Raw genomic sequence first — 17,416 nt, forward strand, 5'->3', positions numbered from 1 at the left:
AGTCAATTTTATAAATAGAACATATGGCTTTTATGCAATTTCTATGCAATTATTTATTTTGTCCTTTGTGAAACACCAGCAGATGTAGAAAAGCAAATCACATATTAATATTTGCTATATGTTGGTCAGATTGGTTCTGCCAAGTTGTTGCCGAGCAAGAGATTTTTTTCTTATTTCCATACATTTTATGTATTTTGTATCTTTTCATTCTGTAAAGCTTTATTTTTTACCTGAAAGATAAGCCAAATAATGCAGTTTTATGGAGAAACTTATTTTCAAAAACTCACTAACTGTACAGAATCTATATTATTATGAAGATATGTGTCACTACCCTATTCTGCAGAGAGCATTGTTCAACAGCCCAGACTAGCATCCCGTCTTAATAGGTGTACAAATGTGGGGTGGTCAGGTCAATTCTGTAGGACTCAGTGTTCTCCTCCATATAAGGGGAATATAACAGTAACTTTAATGGTTTTTGTGGGGAAGAAATGATATAAACCATGTAAAGCACCTGACAGTTAGTACTCTATCAATGTTAGCTATTATTATCCTGTAAAAAGTTGACACATTTAAATGGGAGAAATTAAGAAACTACCAGAACATCAGAACAATATATCAAGATTTGAGAGAACAAACTTTTATTATATTTATCACATTATCTAAATATAATCTTCCTGTCTTCTCTTTAACATGACAAATAAGAATCATTAGGGAAGAAAATGCCTAGACCAGTATGAATAAAAATAAAATATACATAATGCCCTGATCATATGTTTAATTAAAAGTGAAAGCTCAAAAAAAATTACAAATGAAATATTTAATTGTTGAATGCAGAATGATTAATCATGTTGTGTTGGACCTGAAAAGCATTGCTTGTCTTTATGTGTAAAATATCAACATGTAGTGCCTTAACGTATGAAATCTGAGCACTGTATCAAATATTTTCTCAGAAATTCTTAAAGAGAAAAAAATATAAACACTGCATGGAATCCTTGGATAACCTATAATCAGATGCCTATATTCTCATAGCTGGAAAAACTTGGTCTTTCTCTTTTATTTTGAATATTTTCAAACAAAAGCAAACTAATCAGTGTTATGGCAAAAGGCAGAGCTATATGCATTTGGCTCTGAATGATTGCTGTCATAAATAACAATATCAGTGAGCTAGAGAAGTGGAATGGAATTGTAGTACTTAAACTTTTGTTTTCTGGATGGTAAAATGAAGCTACTGTCTCACCAACACAGAAATGTGAGCTTCAAAGTTTTTCCTTTTTTTTTTTTTGAGACGGAGTTTTGCTCTTGTTGCCCAGGCTGGAGTGCAATGGCATGATCTCAGCTCACTACAACCTCTGCCTCCCAAGTTCAAGCAATTCTCCTGGCTCAGCCTCCCTAGTAGCTGGGATTACAGGCATGTGCCACCACACTCGGCTAATTTTGTATTTTTAGTAGAGACGGGGTTTCTCCATGTTGGTCAGGCTGGTCTCGAACTCGAACTCCCAACCTCAGGTGATCCACCTGCCTTGGCCTCACAAAGTGCTAGGATTACAGGGGTGAGCCACTGTGCCTTGCCCAGCTTTGAAGTTTTTTAATGGTGACAGTGGCTTTGCATATTATCAGTCTCCCTTATTTTTCTATTGTAAAATCCATCTTTTGGCAACAGTGCACAACTGTGAGATAAATGACTGTGAATGCAGCTGTTATTCATTTTTTTAAATCTGCATAAAGTCCCTTGGCCCAGTGTGACCTTCTGTTTCTCATTTCATGAGCTCTGTTCACTAACCAACTAAGTTAACAAAACAATTCCATAATTGCTGCTTTCATTTTTTTAAAAAAATCATTTTATTATTGTTTGTTTTTAAGACGGAGTTTTGCCCAGGCTGGAGTGCAGTGGTGCAACCTCGGCTCACTGTAACCTCTGCCTCCCTGCTTGAAGCAATTCTCCTGCTTTAGCCTCCCCAGTAGCTAGGACTACAGGCATGTGCCACCACACCCAGCTAATTTTTGTATTTTTAGTAGAGATGGGGTTTCAACATGTTCACCAGGCTGGTCTGGAACTCCTGACCTCAGGGTATCCACCCACCTCGGCCTCCCAAAATCCTGGGATTACAGGCCTGAGCCACTGTACTCAGCCCATAATTGCTTCTTTCTTATTTGAGAATAATAAACATGCGGTTAGTTTCTACATATTTAAGAAGATATATATTTTCCCTGTATTTAAAATTTTGATAGGAACATTTACAAAAACCATGATTTAACACAACATATTGTACATAGTTAAATATTTGTTAGAGAGTACATTTTCTACTCGTGAAAGAGAACAAAAGCCTATTTTATGAAATAATAGTTTTAAAGCAAAGGTAGCTAAATTCAACGAAGTGGTTAAAGTGCAGTGGACTGTTTTCATTTTCCCCACTTTATTACAACATGTGGCATTTTTAGTGAGAAAGCATTTGGATGCTGATTTTTTTTTTTTTCTTGAGACAGAGTCTTGCTTTGTCGCCAGGCGGGAGTGCAGTGGGGAGGTCTTGGCTCATTGCAACCTCCGCCTCCTGGGTTCATGTGATTCTCCTGCCTCAGCCTCCCAAGTAGCTGGGATTACAGGCACGCACCACCATGCTCAGCTAATTTTTGTATTTTCAGTAGAGATGGGGTTTCACCATGTTGGCCAGGCTGGTCTTGAACTCCTGACCTCATGATCCGCCCACCTCAGCCTCCCAAAGTACTGGGATTACAGGCATGAGCCACCGCGCCTAGCCCCAGATGCAGATTTTTATTTTGACTAAAAGTTATTTCTAAAGATTTTTAGTCACCGTAATTACTATTTGACAGAAAATGCCAGTGTTTTCATTTTTATTTCTGATTTGATTTAGGCATACTACTTGCAAAGTTAAGTGATAATGTAATTTTCTTAGCAGATGTATGTTTTAATTTATATAAAATGCCTGTATTTAAGTATTTTGTTTACAAATAAGACTTACCTCATTTCAGCAGATGCTGCAAATTCAGTCTTTCCAGAACTAGAGAGATCTATGGAAAAGTTGGTTCTTAGGTTTATGCACTGTTTAAACACATTAATCCAAGAAAATGCTGTCATATTAGTTTCACAGTCTCCAAGAAGAATTCTCTTGAATGAATTTGCAACTCCTTCAATGCACTTACCTTAATAAGTTGAGTATCATTTATTAAATAAAGTGTCCTGTGATTATTAACTTGTTATTCCGTATCTTTTAATTTGATACTAAAAGATTAACTGACTAATATAGAATATAGCTAGCTGGGTCTCACTAATATAACAAGAAACATTCAACTTTCAGCAAATACATTCTGAGTACCTTTTACACATTAATCGCAGGGGACACAGTGGTAAATAAGAAAGCCTTGGACCCTGCTGCATGCAGCTGGCAATATAATAGGAGAAACTGGCACTTAAAATTGCTTGGCTTGATACTGCTATAAAAACTAGCAAATTATTTAAATATCTAAGCTCCAGTTTCCTCATCTACAAAAATATCTACCGAATATTAATGTTCTGTAGATAGACTGGAACAATTGATTCAATCTTCTTAGCAAAATGTCTAGCACAGGGGACATGAATGGTTAAGTATTTATTTTGTTTTATTTTCATATCATGCCATAACAGTTCTGTATGGTTTAATCCTTTCCATAACACACACACACACACACACACACACACACACACACACACACACACACTCTATACTTAATGTTCTAATAGCTGGAGTTTCCTATGAACCACCTTTTGCCCTTATCTCTTTCTTGCTATTATCTGCTCTTAGAGAGACTTCTTGGACCAAGACCTAACTAAGGACAAGCTTTAACCCCTATCTCTAATGCATAACTGTTTTCTGTTTTCAACTACCTGCCAAAACCTCTACTAGTGTTTTGTTCTACCACTTTAGAAGGAAACACACACACACACACACACACACGCACGCACACACGCCAGCACAAACCAGTTTATTTCAGCTAGTTGGTTTATTTTTTGCATCTTTCCCAATTCTCATTATCTCTCCCACAGTTCCTCAGGAAACAATGCCCTGTTGGTCATTTGAAATAAATTATAGTGAAAATCTTTAAACCATAGGAATTTTCAAATGCTACACATCAGGACTTTTTTTTTTTTTTTTTTTTTTTTTTTTTTAACCCAAGAACCATTTGACTATCATACAGCTGCCCAGCTTTCAGCCAGAAGCAATGGACTGGATTGCCAATTACAGCATTGCTACAATATTATTGTGGAATGGACAGAGCCAAGAACACTGCCATAGGGTAGAAAGTGAGAGTGTGCTCAGTGCCCGCTTCAGGTCCCTCTTTCATCTACGGCCACAGAAGCTACTCAAAATTTAATCATAATATTGAAACGGGCAGGGAATTTCCTTCAGATTTCCCAAGGTCTGAAATGGGAAGATAAAGTTACCTTCTCGACAGAACTAATGGAAAATCAAGAGGGAAGTTGTTTTTAAAACTTCTCTCAAGCGATTTTGAAATACAATCCTTCCTGGGATACTTCTGGTTCCTGGAACATTTTGCAAAATAGCTATTGACCTTCCATCCTGCTCCTCAAGCAACGGGGACTGACTGGCTCACAAGCCCTCTGCCTGGACTTTCAACACAGCAACCATGTCTCTCCATTGCCCTCTACCCATACCATAGGAGAGATGATTGACTTTCACAATTTCATTCTAGGACCCTTATCTCTGGAGCAATCAGCTAGCATGGTTGTTGATTATTTATTTTGTGTCTTATAATAGTTTTATTCCTAGTTTGCTTCAGGAAAATGCAATAAATATGTTAACCATGGGAAAAGTGATAAAGTTGCAGAAGCTCTCATGATCAGTTATTAGGGACTTTCATGGTAATATATATGGTGTAAGGCTAACCTCTTTTACATTAATTTATTTTATTCTTTCTCATGTTGAGAAACAGTAGTCTAGATTCACTTTCTCTGTACCTCTTTTTTCATTTCTAGGATTTATCAACCAAATGGGTTCAAATAGTTTTAGTCTATCAGCATTAAGTCTTCTTTTTGTAGATGTTGAGCAACCAACCGAGATACTGTCACGTTGTTGAGCTGTATGTTAGCTCAGATTTACCACCCAACTGTTGTTCTTTCTTTCTTTGATAGATTTTCTGAAATTTTATCCTTATCCAATCCCATCTCTATAAAAATGTATAACTTTTTATTTCAAAATTTACTAGTCATGTTTTACTTCTCAGTATGTGAGATGCCTCTGTTTCGTTTAGTACAGTTCCTCATTCCTTCAAGGACTGTGTACTTACTGCTGTCTGAAAAGTTATTCCCCAGGTCTGTGCATGGCTTCTCATCGTTTGGATTTGAACTCCTTAGCAATGTCTTCCCTGACTTCTCCGATTAAAGTAATTACTCATCACTCTCTATTATAATACCCCTGTTTTTCTGTCTTTGGGGCATGTCACCATTGAAAGTTTTCTGAACTGTTGATGTCTTTGTTTACTTTTTGTTGTTGTGGTTGATCTCTTGGCAGGAGAGAGTAAGCAGTATGAAAGGGACCTTTTGTAACTCATTCCCTCCCTATCTTCAGAAACCGGAATACAGTGTGTCACATATTGCCAGAAAATAAAATAATTCTCTCTTTAATACCCTCTTTCTTGGACTTCCATAATTCTGTTTTCTCCTTTTTTTCTCCTACTTCTCTACATATTTTTCATAATCTCTTTTTTAAAAGATATATTTTTGCTTTTAAAATAACTCTGTGTAATATAAATAGCTAAAGGAAAGATGCTATGGCCAATTATGTTATATTTTTAAATGTTGACCGAATAATACGAAAAGACAGCTACATAATCTCTAAGGTACTATTTATTAAATTCTGGAAAATGTTTAAAGTTTTGCCTTTCTGGCAATCTACAATTTTTTACTCTAGCCTGAAATATTAGATTAAATTTGCATTATTTTGTCTATTGACTTTGGAGACTATAGATGTAAAATATGGAAGTGAAATCCTGTCAAAATGATTTCACTTTAGCCAAATTTCTATTACAATAATTTTAACTTTTTTTTTGTCCTTTGGATGTGCATTATATGTTAGATTGTAAAACTGAAGACATTTTGCAAAGGTATTGCACAACTACTATATGCCAAGGCAAGTAGCAACTCTGGTTTATCTATGTTATTTGTGCTATTGAAACATAGTCACTGTGCCATTAAGCACTGCATTTAGTGTATCACTGTAGCAAGTATTTTTTCAGCAAGTGTACAAACTGCAGTAAAGAAGAAGTGATAAAATTGAGAAGTCACCCCTTTATCTGGTTCTTTACAACAAAGACAGCAAAATTGATTGTGTATCTTATGCTTAATTCTGAATTCAGCAGGAATGCACCAGTCTAGTCCACTAGCTAGTGTCCCCTCTAATTGATTGGAGATCCATTTTAACTGACTAGAACTTGTGCTGTACTAGTTACCAAATATTTTAAATATCTCTCCTCTTATGCCAACCCTTGTCTAATTGGTCTTAATTGGAACAATATTTTGATAAGGAGTTTGAAACATGATGATTGCTTAGTTAGTCTGCCACAGGAGTTGGGGAAGGCAGTGTTGGTTTTCATCCTTCAATACATTGTGGTCTTCATGATAATGACCATGGTGGAAAGCCATTGAGTGAACCCGAAACAGAAGTACCAATATAATTCTAACAATCTTTGAATTTTGAAATCTTTATCAATGCTAAGATTCTAATGATTTTTAGAAAGAAAGAAGGTAAACGTGGATGATCACTGTGATTTTACAAGTTTTTAATAAACATAACCACTTTAATTTGAAGTAAATTCAAAGCTAGATTTATATATGATAGGAAATTTCTAAAGCAGAAACTTGTTTTTAGGTGAGCAATACTTGTGATAGTATTGTACTTTGTCATTATCAGAAATGCTTGGGTTTATCATTTCTGAACTTGAGTAGAAAATTACTGTTTTAGTCTAAGCAGGCTTTTCAAACATTTTGTACATTCTGAGTCTCTCTTAGAGAACTAGAAAGGCTCAGAATGATGGATTTGGTTGAAAATGTCAAGTCTGAAACACTTCAATGCATTAATCATTTCATACGCATGAATAATTTTTGCTACCTCAAGGTGGAGAAGAAACATGAAACTGGAATGTTCCCCTGTGTGGAGCCCAAGCCACCCACAGGTAGACTGTACCGGGACATTTTCCTGACTGACTTACTTTTAATTACTGTTTTATTTATTGTGTTTAGCTGATTGTAGGAAATAATAATTCTGCTTTTCTTTTAATTACTCTTCTGTTGCTTCTGCTCAGAGTGGTTTTTCCATTCCTATATGGATAGGAATGCAATTTTCCAAAATCTTGTACTCCTGAAGCAAACATCTAGCCCACTTGGTGATGTGTTTAAAAATCTTTACTATTGATGATATTAGGGGAAAGCAAGAGAAAAGATATGACTATCCTAAGAGTCTCACATTTTTAGTTCTATTGGAATGAATGTGAAAGTGATTGTTTTGCCTTTGCCAGAAGTCTTGTGGTCTCAAGAGTCGCAGAGGATGCAGAGTATGAACTTTGGGGTGTGGAATTCCCTACCTGGTAGTTACATAAATAATTTTGCTTTGCTTTGACCATGTAATGTATTAGACATTAGGTTTCTTTTGGACACAATGTTTTATCCTTATATAAACTGTTAAAGCTATTAATCATCTATCTGGTATTTATTTACTATTGACTTCACACTGTTTTAAGTGCTTGGGATAAATCAGTAATGAGAAGAAAGATCCTAGCCCTAGTGAAATGTAAACATTGTATAAGGAAGAGACAATCAACATAATAAAGAAGCAAATTATGTGTGTACACACACACACACACATATATAAAACACATAAGTAAATGTATTTAGCTAATTATTTAGTTATAGTTAGACATTAAAGCATGCTGTGGAAAAATAAAAGCAGAGTAAAGTAAACTGATAGTGCTGTTTCGGGGTGGAGTGATTGTAGTATTAAACAGGGTGGTTATAGTTGCAAACATACGTGTGCATGTGTCTTTATAGCAGCATGATTTATAATGCTTTGGGTATATACCCAGTAATGGGATGGCTGGGTCAAATGGTATTTCTAGTTCTAGATCCCTGAGGAATCGCCACACTGATTTCCACAATGGTTGAACTAGTTTACAGTCCCACCAACAGTGTAAAAGTGTTCCTATTTCTCCACATCCTCTCCAGCACCTGTTGTTTCCTGACTTTTTAATGATCGCCATTCTAACTGGTGTGAGACAGTATCTCATTGTGGTTTTGATTTGCATTTCTCTGATGGTCAGTGATGATGAGCATTTCTTCATGTGTTTTTTGGCTGCATAATGTCTTACATGTTAGACCTAAAACCATAAAAACCCTAGAAGAAAACCTAGGCAATACCATTCAGGACATAGGCATGGGCAAGGACTTCATGTCTAAAACACCAAAAGCAATGACAACAAAAGCCAAAATTGACAAATGGGATCTAATTAAACTAAAGAGCTTCTGTACAGCAAAAGAAACTACCATCAGGGTGAACAGGCAACCTACAAAATGGGAGAAAATTTTTGCAAACTACTCATCTGACAAACGGCTAATATCCAGAATCTACAATGAACTCAAACAAATTTACAAGAAAAAAAAAAAACCATCAAAAAGTGGGCGAAGGATATGAACAGACACTTCTCAAAAGAAGACATTTATGCAGCCAAAAAGCATATTGGTGCCATTTTTTCAGCACCTGTGCTCAGCTCATGTCTCTATGTCACTTTTTGATAATTCCTGCAATATTTCAATCTTTTTCATTGTGGTTATATGTGCTAGGGTTATCTGTGATCAGTAATCTTGGATGTTACTATTGTCCATTATTATTATTTTGAGGCACCAGGAAAGGCACCCATATAAGAGAGCAAACTGATTCAATAAGTATTATTTATGTGTGTTCTGACTGCTGTACCCACCAGCCATTTGCCATCTCCCTTCCTCTCCTGGGCCTCCCTATTCCCTGAAACAAAACAATATTGAAATGAAACCAATTAGGAATCCTACAATTGCCTCTAAGTGAAAGGAGTGACATGAGTTACATGTCTCTCACTTTCAACAAAAAGAAATGATTAAGCTTAGTAAGGAAGGCAGGTCAAAAGCCAAGACAGGTCACGAGCTAGGTCCCTTGTGTCAAACAGTCAAATTGTGAATGCTAAGGGAAAGTTCTTGGAGGCGATTAAAAATGCTACTCCAGTGAACACATGGATAATTAGAGCAAGACAGCCCTATTGCTGATATGGAGAAAGTTTGAGTGATCGGGATAGAAGATCAAACAAACCACAACATTTTCTTTAGTCAAAGCCTAATCCAGAGCAAGCCCCTAACTCTTTTCAGTTGTGTGAAAGCTGTGAGAGATGAGGAAGCTGCAGAAAAAAAGTTTGAAGTTAACAGAGGTTGATTCAGGAGGTTTAAGAAAAGAAGCTATCTCCATGACATAAAAGTACAGGGTGAATCAGCAAGTTCTAGTAAAGAAGCTGTAGCAAGTTATCTGTAAGACCTAGTTAAGGTACCAATGAAAGTGGCTACACTAAACAACAGATTTTCCGTGTAGACAAAACAGCCTTAGGTTGGAAGAAGATGTCATCTAATACATTCATAGCTAGAGTGAAGAAGGCTAGGCCAGGCTTCCAGGCTCCAAAGTTAAGGCTGACTCTTGTTAGGATCTAATGCTGCTGGTGACTTGGAAGTTGAAGCCAGTGCTCATTTACCATTCTAAAAATGCTAGGGCCCTTAAGAATTATGCTAAGCCGACCCTGCTGTGCTTTAGAAATGGAACAACAAAGACTGGATAACAGCAAATATGTTTACACATGAACTACTGAATGAAAATATTCAACCTCACTGTTGAGGCCTACTGCTCAGAAAAAAAGATTCCTTTCAAAATATTATTGATCTTTGACAATGTACCTGGTCACCCAAGAGCTCTGATGGTGATGTACAGGAGGTGCATGTTGTTTTCAAAGCTACTAACACAACATCCATTCTGCAGCCCTTAGATTATGGAGTAATTTCAACGTTCAAGTCTTACTATTTAAGAAATACAATCTACCATCAGAGAATACTACAAACACCTCTACGCAAATAAACTAGAAAATCTAGAAGAAATGGATAAATTCCTCGACAAATACACCCTCCCAAGACTAAACCAGGAAGAAGTTGAATCTCTGAATAGACCAATAACAGGCTCTGAAATTGTGGCAATAATCAATAGCTTACCAACCAAAAAGAGTCCAGGACCTGATGGATTCACAGCCGAATTCTACCAGGGGTACAAGGAGGAACTGGTACCATTCCTTCTGAAACTATTCCAATCGATAGAAAAAGAGGGAATCCACCCTAACACATTTTATGAGGCCAGCATCGTCCTAATACCAAAGCCTGGCAGAGACATAACCAAAAAAGAGAATTTCAGACCAATATCCTTGATGAACATTGATGCAAAAATCCTCAATAAAATACTGGCAAACCGAATCCAGCAGCACATCAAAAAGCTTATCCACCATGATCAAGTGGGCTTCATCCCTGGGATGCAAGGCTGGTTCAACATACGCAAATCAATAAATGTAATCCAGCATATAAACAGAACCAAAGACAAAAACCACATGATTATCTCAATAGATGCAGAAAAGGCCTTTGACAAAATTCAACAACCCTTCATGCTAAAAACTCTCAAAAATTAGGTATCGATGGGACGCATCTTGAAATAATAAGAGCTATCTATGACAAACCCACAGCCAATATCATACTGAGTGGGCAAAAACGGAAGCATTCCCTTTGAAAACTGGCACAAGACAGGGATGCCCTCTCTCACCACTCCTATTCAACATAGTGCTGGAAGTTCTGGCCAGGGCAATCAGGCAGGAGAATGAAATAAAGGGTATTCAATTAGGAAAAGAGGAAGTCAAATTGTCCCTGTTTGCAGATGACATGATTGTATATCTAGAAAACCCCATTGTCTCAGCCCAAAATCTCCTTAAGCTGATTAGCAACTTCAGCAAAGTCTCAGGATACAAAATCAATGTACAAAAATCACAAGCATTCTTGTACACCAATCACAGACAAACAGAGAGCCAAATCATGAGTGAACTCCCATTCACAATTGCTTCAAAGAGAATAAAATACCTAGGAATCCAACTTACAAGTGATGTGAAGGACCTCTTTGAGGAGAACTACAAACCACTGCTCAATGAAATAAAAGAGGATACAAACAAATGGAAGAACATTCCATGCTCATGGGTTGGAAGAGTCAATATCGTGAAAATGGCCATACTGCCCAAGGTAATTTATAGATTCAATGCCATCCCCATCAAGCTACCAATGACTTTCTTCACAGAAGTGGAAAAAACTACTTTAAAGTTCATATGGAACCAAAAAAGAGCCCGCATGGCCAAGTCAATCCTAAGCCAAAAGAACAAAGCTGGAGGCATCACACTACCTGACTTCAAACTATACTACAAGGCTACAGTAACCAAAACAGCATGGTACTGGTACCACAACAGAGACATAGATCAATGGAACAGAACAGAGCCCTCAGAAATAATGCCGCATATCTACAACTATCTGATCTTTGACAAACCTGACAAAAACAAGCAATGGGGAAAGGAGTCCCTATTTAATAAACGGTACTGGGAAAACTGGCTAGCCATATGTAGAAAGCTGAAACTGGATCCCTTCCTTACACCTTATACAAAAATTAATTCAAGATGGATTAAAGACTTACATGTTAGACCTAAAACCATAAAAACCCTAGAAGAAAGCCTAGGCAATACCATTCAGGACATAGGCATGGGCAAGGACTTCATGTCTAAAACACCAAAAGCAATGACAACAAAAGCCAAAATTGACAAATGGGATCTAATGAAACTAAAGAGCTTCTGCACAGCAAAAGAAACTACCATCAGAGTGAACAGGCAACCTACAGAATGGGAGAAAATTTTTGCAACCTACTCATCTGACAAAGGGCTAATATCCAGAATCTACAATGAGCTCAAACAAATTTACAAGAAAAAAACAAACAACCCCATCAAAAAGTGGGTGAAGGACATGAACAGACACTTCTCAAAAGAATACTTTTATGCTGCCAAAAAACACATGCAAAAATGCTCATCATCACTGGCCATCAGAGAAATGCAAATCAAAACCACAATGAGATACCATCTCACACCATTTAGAATGGCCATCATTAAAAAGTCAGGAAACAACAGGTGCTGGAGAGGATGTGGAGAAATAGGAACACTTTTACACTGTTGGTGGGACTGTAAACTAGTTCAACCATTGTGGAAATCAGTGTGGCGATTCCTCAGGGATCTAGAACTAGAAATACCATTTGACCCAGCCATCCCATTATTGGGTATATACCCAAAGGACTATAAATCGTGCTGCTATAAAGACACATGCACACGTATGTTTATTGTGGCACTATTCACAATAGCAAAGACTTGGAACCAACCCAAATGTCCAACAACGATAGACTGGATTAAGAAAATGTGGCACATATACACCATGGAATACTATGCAGCCATAAAAAAGGATGAGTTCATGTCCTTTGTAGGGACATGGATGAAACTGGAAAACATCATTCTCAGTAAACTATCGCAAGGACAAAAAACCAAACACCGTATGTTCTCACTCATAGGTGGGAATTGAACAACGAGAACTCATGGACACAGGAAGGGGAACATCACACTCCAGGGACTGTTGTGGGTTGGGGGTAGGGGGGAGGGACAGCATTAGGAGATATACCTAATGCTAAATGGTGAGTTAATGGGTGCAGCAAACCAACAAGGCACATGGATACATATGTAACAAACCTGCACATTGTGCACATGTACCCTAAAACCTAAAGTATAATAATAAGATTTAAAAAAAAAAACAGCATTCTAATTGCATAGACAGTGATAGATATTATTAATGTGACACTTAAGCTGTGTCAGGCAAGCTACTGTCTACAGATAAAAATGAGGCATGAAAAGTTTATGTAGTTTAGTCAAAGTCACACAACACACAAAGAGGAATGCTAGATTCAGACTCATATCAAAACACTCCATGCATTTCCTACTACTCCAAACTCCCTCTTCAATTATTTTAAGAAAGAATAGACTAGGGTGGTAGAGTTTGACATTCCAGAATTTTGGACTAGCTGCCCATTTAGCCACTTACTACTTTAACTAAGGAACTGAATTCATTTCTCTTAGCCTCACTGTACTTTTTCTAAAATTTAAGCAATGACTATCAACTTCATGTGTTAATGATACAATGAAATGAAATTAAGTATATGTTAAAAAGTCTGAAACATAATAAATGTTGAGCAAATAAAAAAAAAAAAGAAATGTATTTGTAAGAGTGTAACTTCCCCAGATAGTGATTCCATCGATAAATCTGAGAAAGTATATAGAAAACTTTCTGGAAAGGATACACCATTCTAAATGCCATTAGCCACATTTGTGATTCATGAGAGCAGGTCAAAAGATTAGCATTAACGGGAGTTTGAAAGAAATTGGTTTCAACCCTTATGGATGAGTTTGAGGGGTTCAAGATTTTAAGGAGGTAACTGCAGAGGTGGTGGAAATAGCAAGGAAACTAGAATTTGAAGTTAAACCTGAAGATGTGACTAAATTGTTGCAATGTCATGATGAAACTTGAACGGATGAAGAGTTATTTCTTATGGATGAACAAAGAAAGTGGTTTTTTGAGGTGGAATCTACTTCTAGACTCTATCTTTCCAGTTCCCGGGAACATTGTTGAAATGACAACAAAGGATTTAGAATACTAAGTAAACTGAGTTCATTAAAGCAGCAATAGGGATTTTGAGATAATTGACAGCAATTTTAAAAAAGTTCTATTTTGGGTAAAATGCTGTCGAACAGCATGTCATGAGAGATACAGAGAAATATTTTATGAAAGGAAGAATCGGTTGATGTAGCAAACTTCACTGTTGTCTTATTTTAAGAAATTACCAAAGCCACCCTAACCTTCAGCAACTGTGACCCTGATCAGTTAGCAGCCACCAGCATTGGGGCAAAACCTTTCACTAGCAAAAATATAAAAATGCACTGAAAGCTCAGATCAGTAAAGCATTTTTAAATTAAGGTATGATATTTTGTTTTAGACATAATGCTATTGCACACTTAATAGACTACAGTAAAGTGTGAACATAACTATTATATGTATTGGAAAAACCCAAAATTTGTGTGATTCACTTTATTGCAATATTTGCTTTACTGTGGTAGTATGGGACTGAACTTGCAATCTCTGATGGATGCTTGTATACACAATCTGGTCTGTATCCTCCAAAACAAGTAAGGTTTTCCTTAACCTCTGCTACATACAAAAAAAGTTCATTTACATAACCAATTGAGTAATAGCCTTATTACAAGACGCTGTCAGTGAATCACAAATAATTAGTAGGTAGCTTAGAAATGAAATGAAAAATAGAAATTTTTTTCACTTTTGCAATGTAATCATTAATATTATGTGATCATTTACTTAATCATACTTTTAAAATCATATATCAACAGTTATTTATATGGTAATGGTATCAGCAAACTAAAAAAATGTATTAAAGGCACTGATTTAATCATTTTTAATAGGAATAAAATTATAATGAAAAATCATTCTGACAGAAGTGTTTTTAACAATTAATTTTCCCTGGCAAATCCATTTGAAAGTACAGCTTAACTTTTTAGAGATATTGTATGAGCGGTAATCATTTTGATTCAACCCTACTGAGTCCATAGCATACGTTGGACACCTGGGTGAGTATGGGTATGTAATGGGCTCTTCACCAGGGAATTTCCCTGTATTGGAAACTGAAACTGGCAGACATGTCTAGTGAGGGCCTTAAGTGAGGCAAAAACAGATTACTCTGGGAGCCAAAGTAGAGAGAGGCCATATTTGGGCAACAGATACATAAAATTCATCAGGTAGGTGACATTTGAAATGAATGTTAATGTATTCATAGAGTTTTTACAGATACAGATGAATGTGATGGCTAAAGAAATATTTCATGCCAGAAATGTTTTCTCTAACAGATTTACGGATCTCTTGGAGGTATTCATATGTTCCTATAGAAACAATGCTCTTTCTTCAGATGAATCTTTTATGGAAGTGTTACGTATGAAACTTGTTGAAGTGCATTAGTTTCAATCGAGAAGGATGTAAAGCTCCAGATCTGGATTCTCCACGTTTATTGTTTTTCATGATTTGCCATGACTAACTGTTTTTTTTAATCAGCCTCTCTGTGGATATATGCTATAATTTGAAATAGCAGATTTACATTATAATATAATCATTGGAAACATAACAACTATTGTTTTAATAATAAATAGATATTACAGAGAGTAAAGCTAGAATCAATCATCTTGGCTCATGGAAATATATGAATCTGCAGTTCAGTGCTTTTTAAGGAGAGGGAAAGGATTCACTACATGGGAAGATTTTTATTGAAATCACCAGAAAGGCATGAGATTTTTTCTTTTTTGCATTAATACAGAGGATTTATAAAAATGGGTAACATTGAGGTCAAACGTAACTCTAGGTGAGTATTGGGAAATGTGACAGAAATGATAATTTGGGGCCATATTCTAAAGTCCTGGGTTGCTATACTGCCACATGTGGTTGAACAAGTTGTATTCTGCACTACTCAAGGATTTGTCATTCACAGCTGGCTATTGCACAGTCTTGAACAGAGCATCATGAGCAGCTGTTCAGGATGACCACGCAAGTGAGGATGTTGCACTTAATTTGGATAGCAATAGAAAACCTTTGAATTTTCTTTCAAGCCTGAGAATTATATAATTGCTGTTGAACCTTAAGGAAATTAATCTTTCAGTGTTTTGCAAAATGGCTCATATTCCAGAAACATGAATGTAGAATATTCCAAATGTCTGTTAGAAGAATGAACTGTGTTGTAATTTTTTAGAAGAGAGAGAGAGCAAAGCAAAAATGACTTACACATTTTCTCTAGTGCCCAGAAGAATTGTTGTACCTTGATAGAAATAGAAAGGTCATGTTTATGGTAATTGGGACAGGGTAAGAGATAGAATTAATTCTATATTGAACATTTCAAATTATTATGAATAATTTTGTTATACTAAATGGACAATTGGCTATACTTCTTCCACTGAGGCTTTATTTTTCTTTGTTTTTTCTCCTCTTTCAGGCTGAAGTCATCGATGTGAGTTATGGAATGGCAGATGATTTAAAAAGGATTAGGAAAATAAAAAACATAACAAATCAGATCGCACTCCTGAAATTAGGAAAATTGCCACTGCTTTATAAGGTTGGTCCAATGGATGTTATTCAGTGGTTTGGTGAATATTTTGCCTTGTTTTGTTGGAATTATATGCTTTTGTGAATGTGGAGTCTGTGTGTGCATATAGGTGTGTGAGAGAGAGAAGGGGAGAGGAAGAAAGAGAGGCAGAGAGTATCACAGAAAGATGGCTTTTCCACATTAGAACATTTTAATTTAAGATATTTAAGAAAAATATATTTATGCCCTTATTTCTTTAGAGAGAAAATACCTTAAGTCAGATAACATTGAGTTTGTGGGACCTTAATAAAATTGGCATACTCTTCATAATGATACCTATCTGGAATAGTAAAAAATGAGAACCACAGTGTCTTCATCTTATGACATATGTGAAACTTCTAATCTATTATCAAATGGACTAATTATCATGTTCTCTATGTTAGACAAGTATCTAGATGATTTACACCCTCTAGTGATTATTTTGTCAACTATATAACTACAGTTACTAACTGTGATCAGGATTTTAATTAAACTATAATACGCTAAGAGTAGCAGAATTTTTATTTATTTTATTTGAATGGAAGTTTATTAACAGTCATCCACAGATACACTTACATAATTAAAGTAGTTCAGTCTAAGTTTCTGATGATGAATCACCACAATAGTTAGCCACTACTGCTCATTCTCACTTCATTTCCTTTTTCTATTAAAAAAAAAAAAGATTAGTATAGTTATGTCAGCAAAACTTTCTGGTTCTGAAGATATATTGGATTTCTCTTCATTCAACCTTAAATGAGCTTTCTAACTCCCAGGTCCAAAAACATTTCCAGGAATCTCTTGGCACACTCTATTAGGAAACTAGAGAACATCCTATGTCTGTTTTTTTTATTATCTTCCAATAATACTGTTATCCTTAAATCAGTATTTAATAGTAGATTAGACAGGCCAGAATTTTAAGATACTCTTGAAAACAGAATATACAGTGATGCTAATTTTTGCTGGATAATTTTTAATATGTATTAAATGCCTTAAAATAATCATATTTTGACCCAGAAATTCCTGTTCAATCAATGTATTCTAAGGTTGGGGTCAGGGTGGGG

General features: G+C 36.0%; 1 protein-coding gene and 1 long non-coding RNA gene across 2 annotated transcripts in view; one reads left to right on the forward strand and one right to left on the reverse strand.

The window, feature by feature from the left end:
• NAALADL2 (N-acetylated alpha-linked acidic dipeptidase like 2) overlaps positions 1–17,416 on the forward strand; it is a 948,145-nt gene that overhangs the window by 372,000 nt on the left and 558,729 nt on the right. Inside the window, exon 4 of the mRNA XM_030822838.1 lies at positions 16,227–16,346. Within this exon, the coding sequence (XP_030678698.1) occupies positions 16,227–16,346 (120 nt within the window). The remainder of the gene's footprint in view (positions 1–16,226; positions 16,347–17,416) is intronic.
• LOC115837302 overlaps positions 1–17,416 on the reverse strand; it is a 35,371-nt gene that overhangs the window by 4,283 nt on the left and 13,672 nt on the right. The window contains exon 2 of the long non-coding RNA XR_004032348.1: positions 2,979–3,027. This is a non-coding gene — a long non-coding RNA (uncharacterized LOC115837302). The remainder of the gene's footprint in view (positions 1–2,978; positions 3,028–17,416) is intronic.

This window comes from Nomascus leucogenys, chromosome 11, assembly GCF_006542625.1.
Source record: "Nomascus leucogenys isolate Asia chromosome 11, Asia_NLE_v1, whole genome shotgun sequence".
In the NCBI taxonomy this organism is placed as follows: domain Eukaryota; kingdom Metazoa; phylum Chordata; class Mammalia; order Primates; family Hylobatidae; genus Nomascus; species Nomascus leucogenys.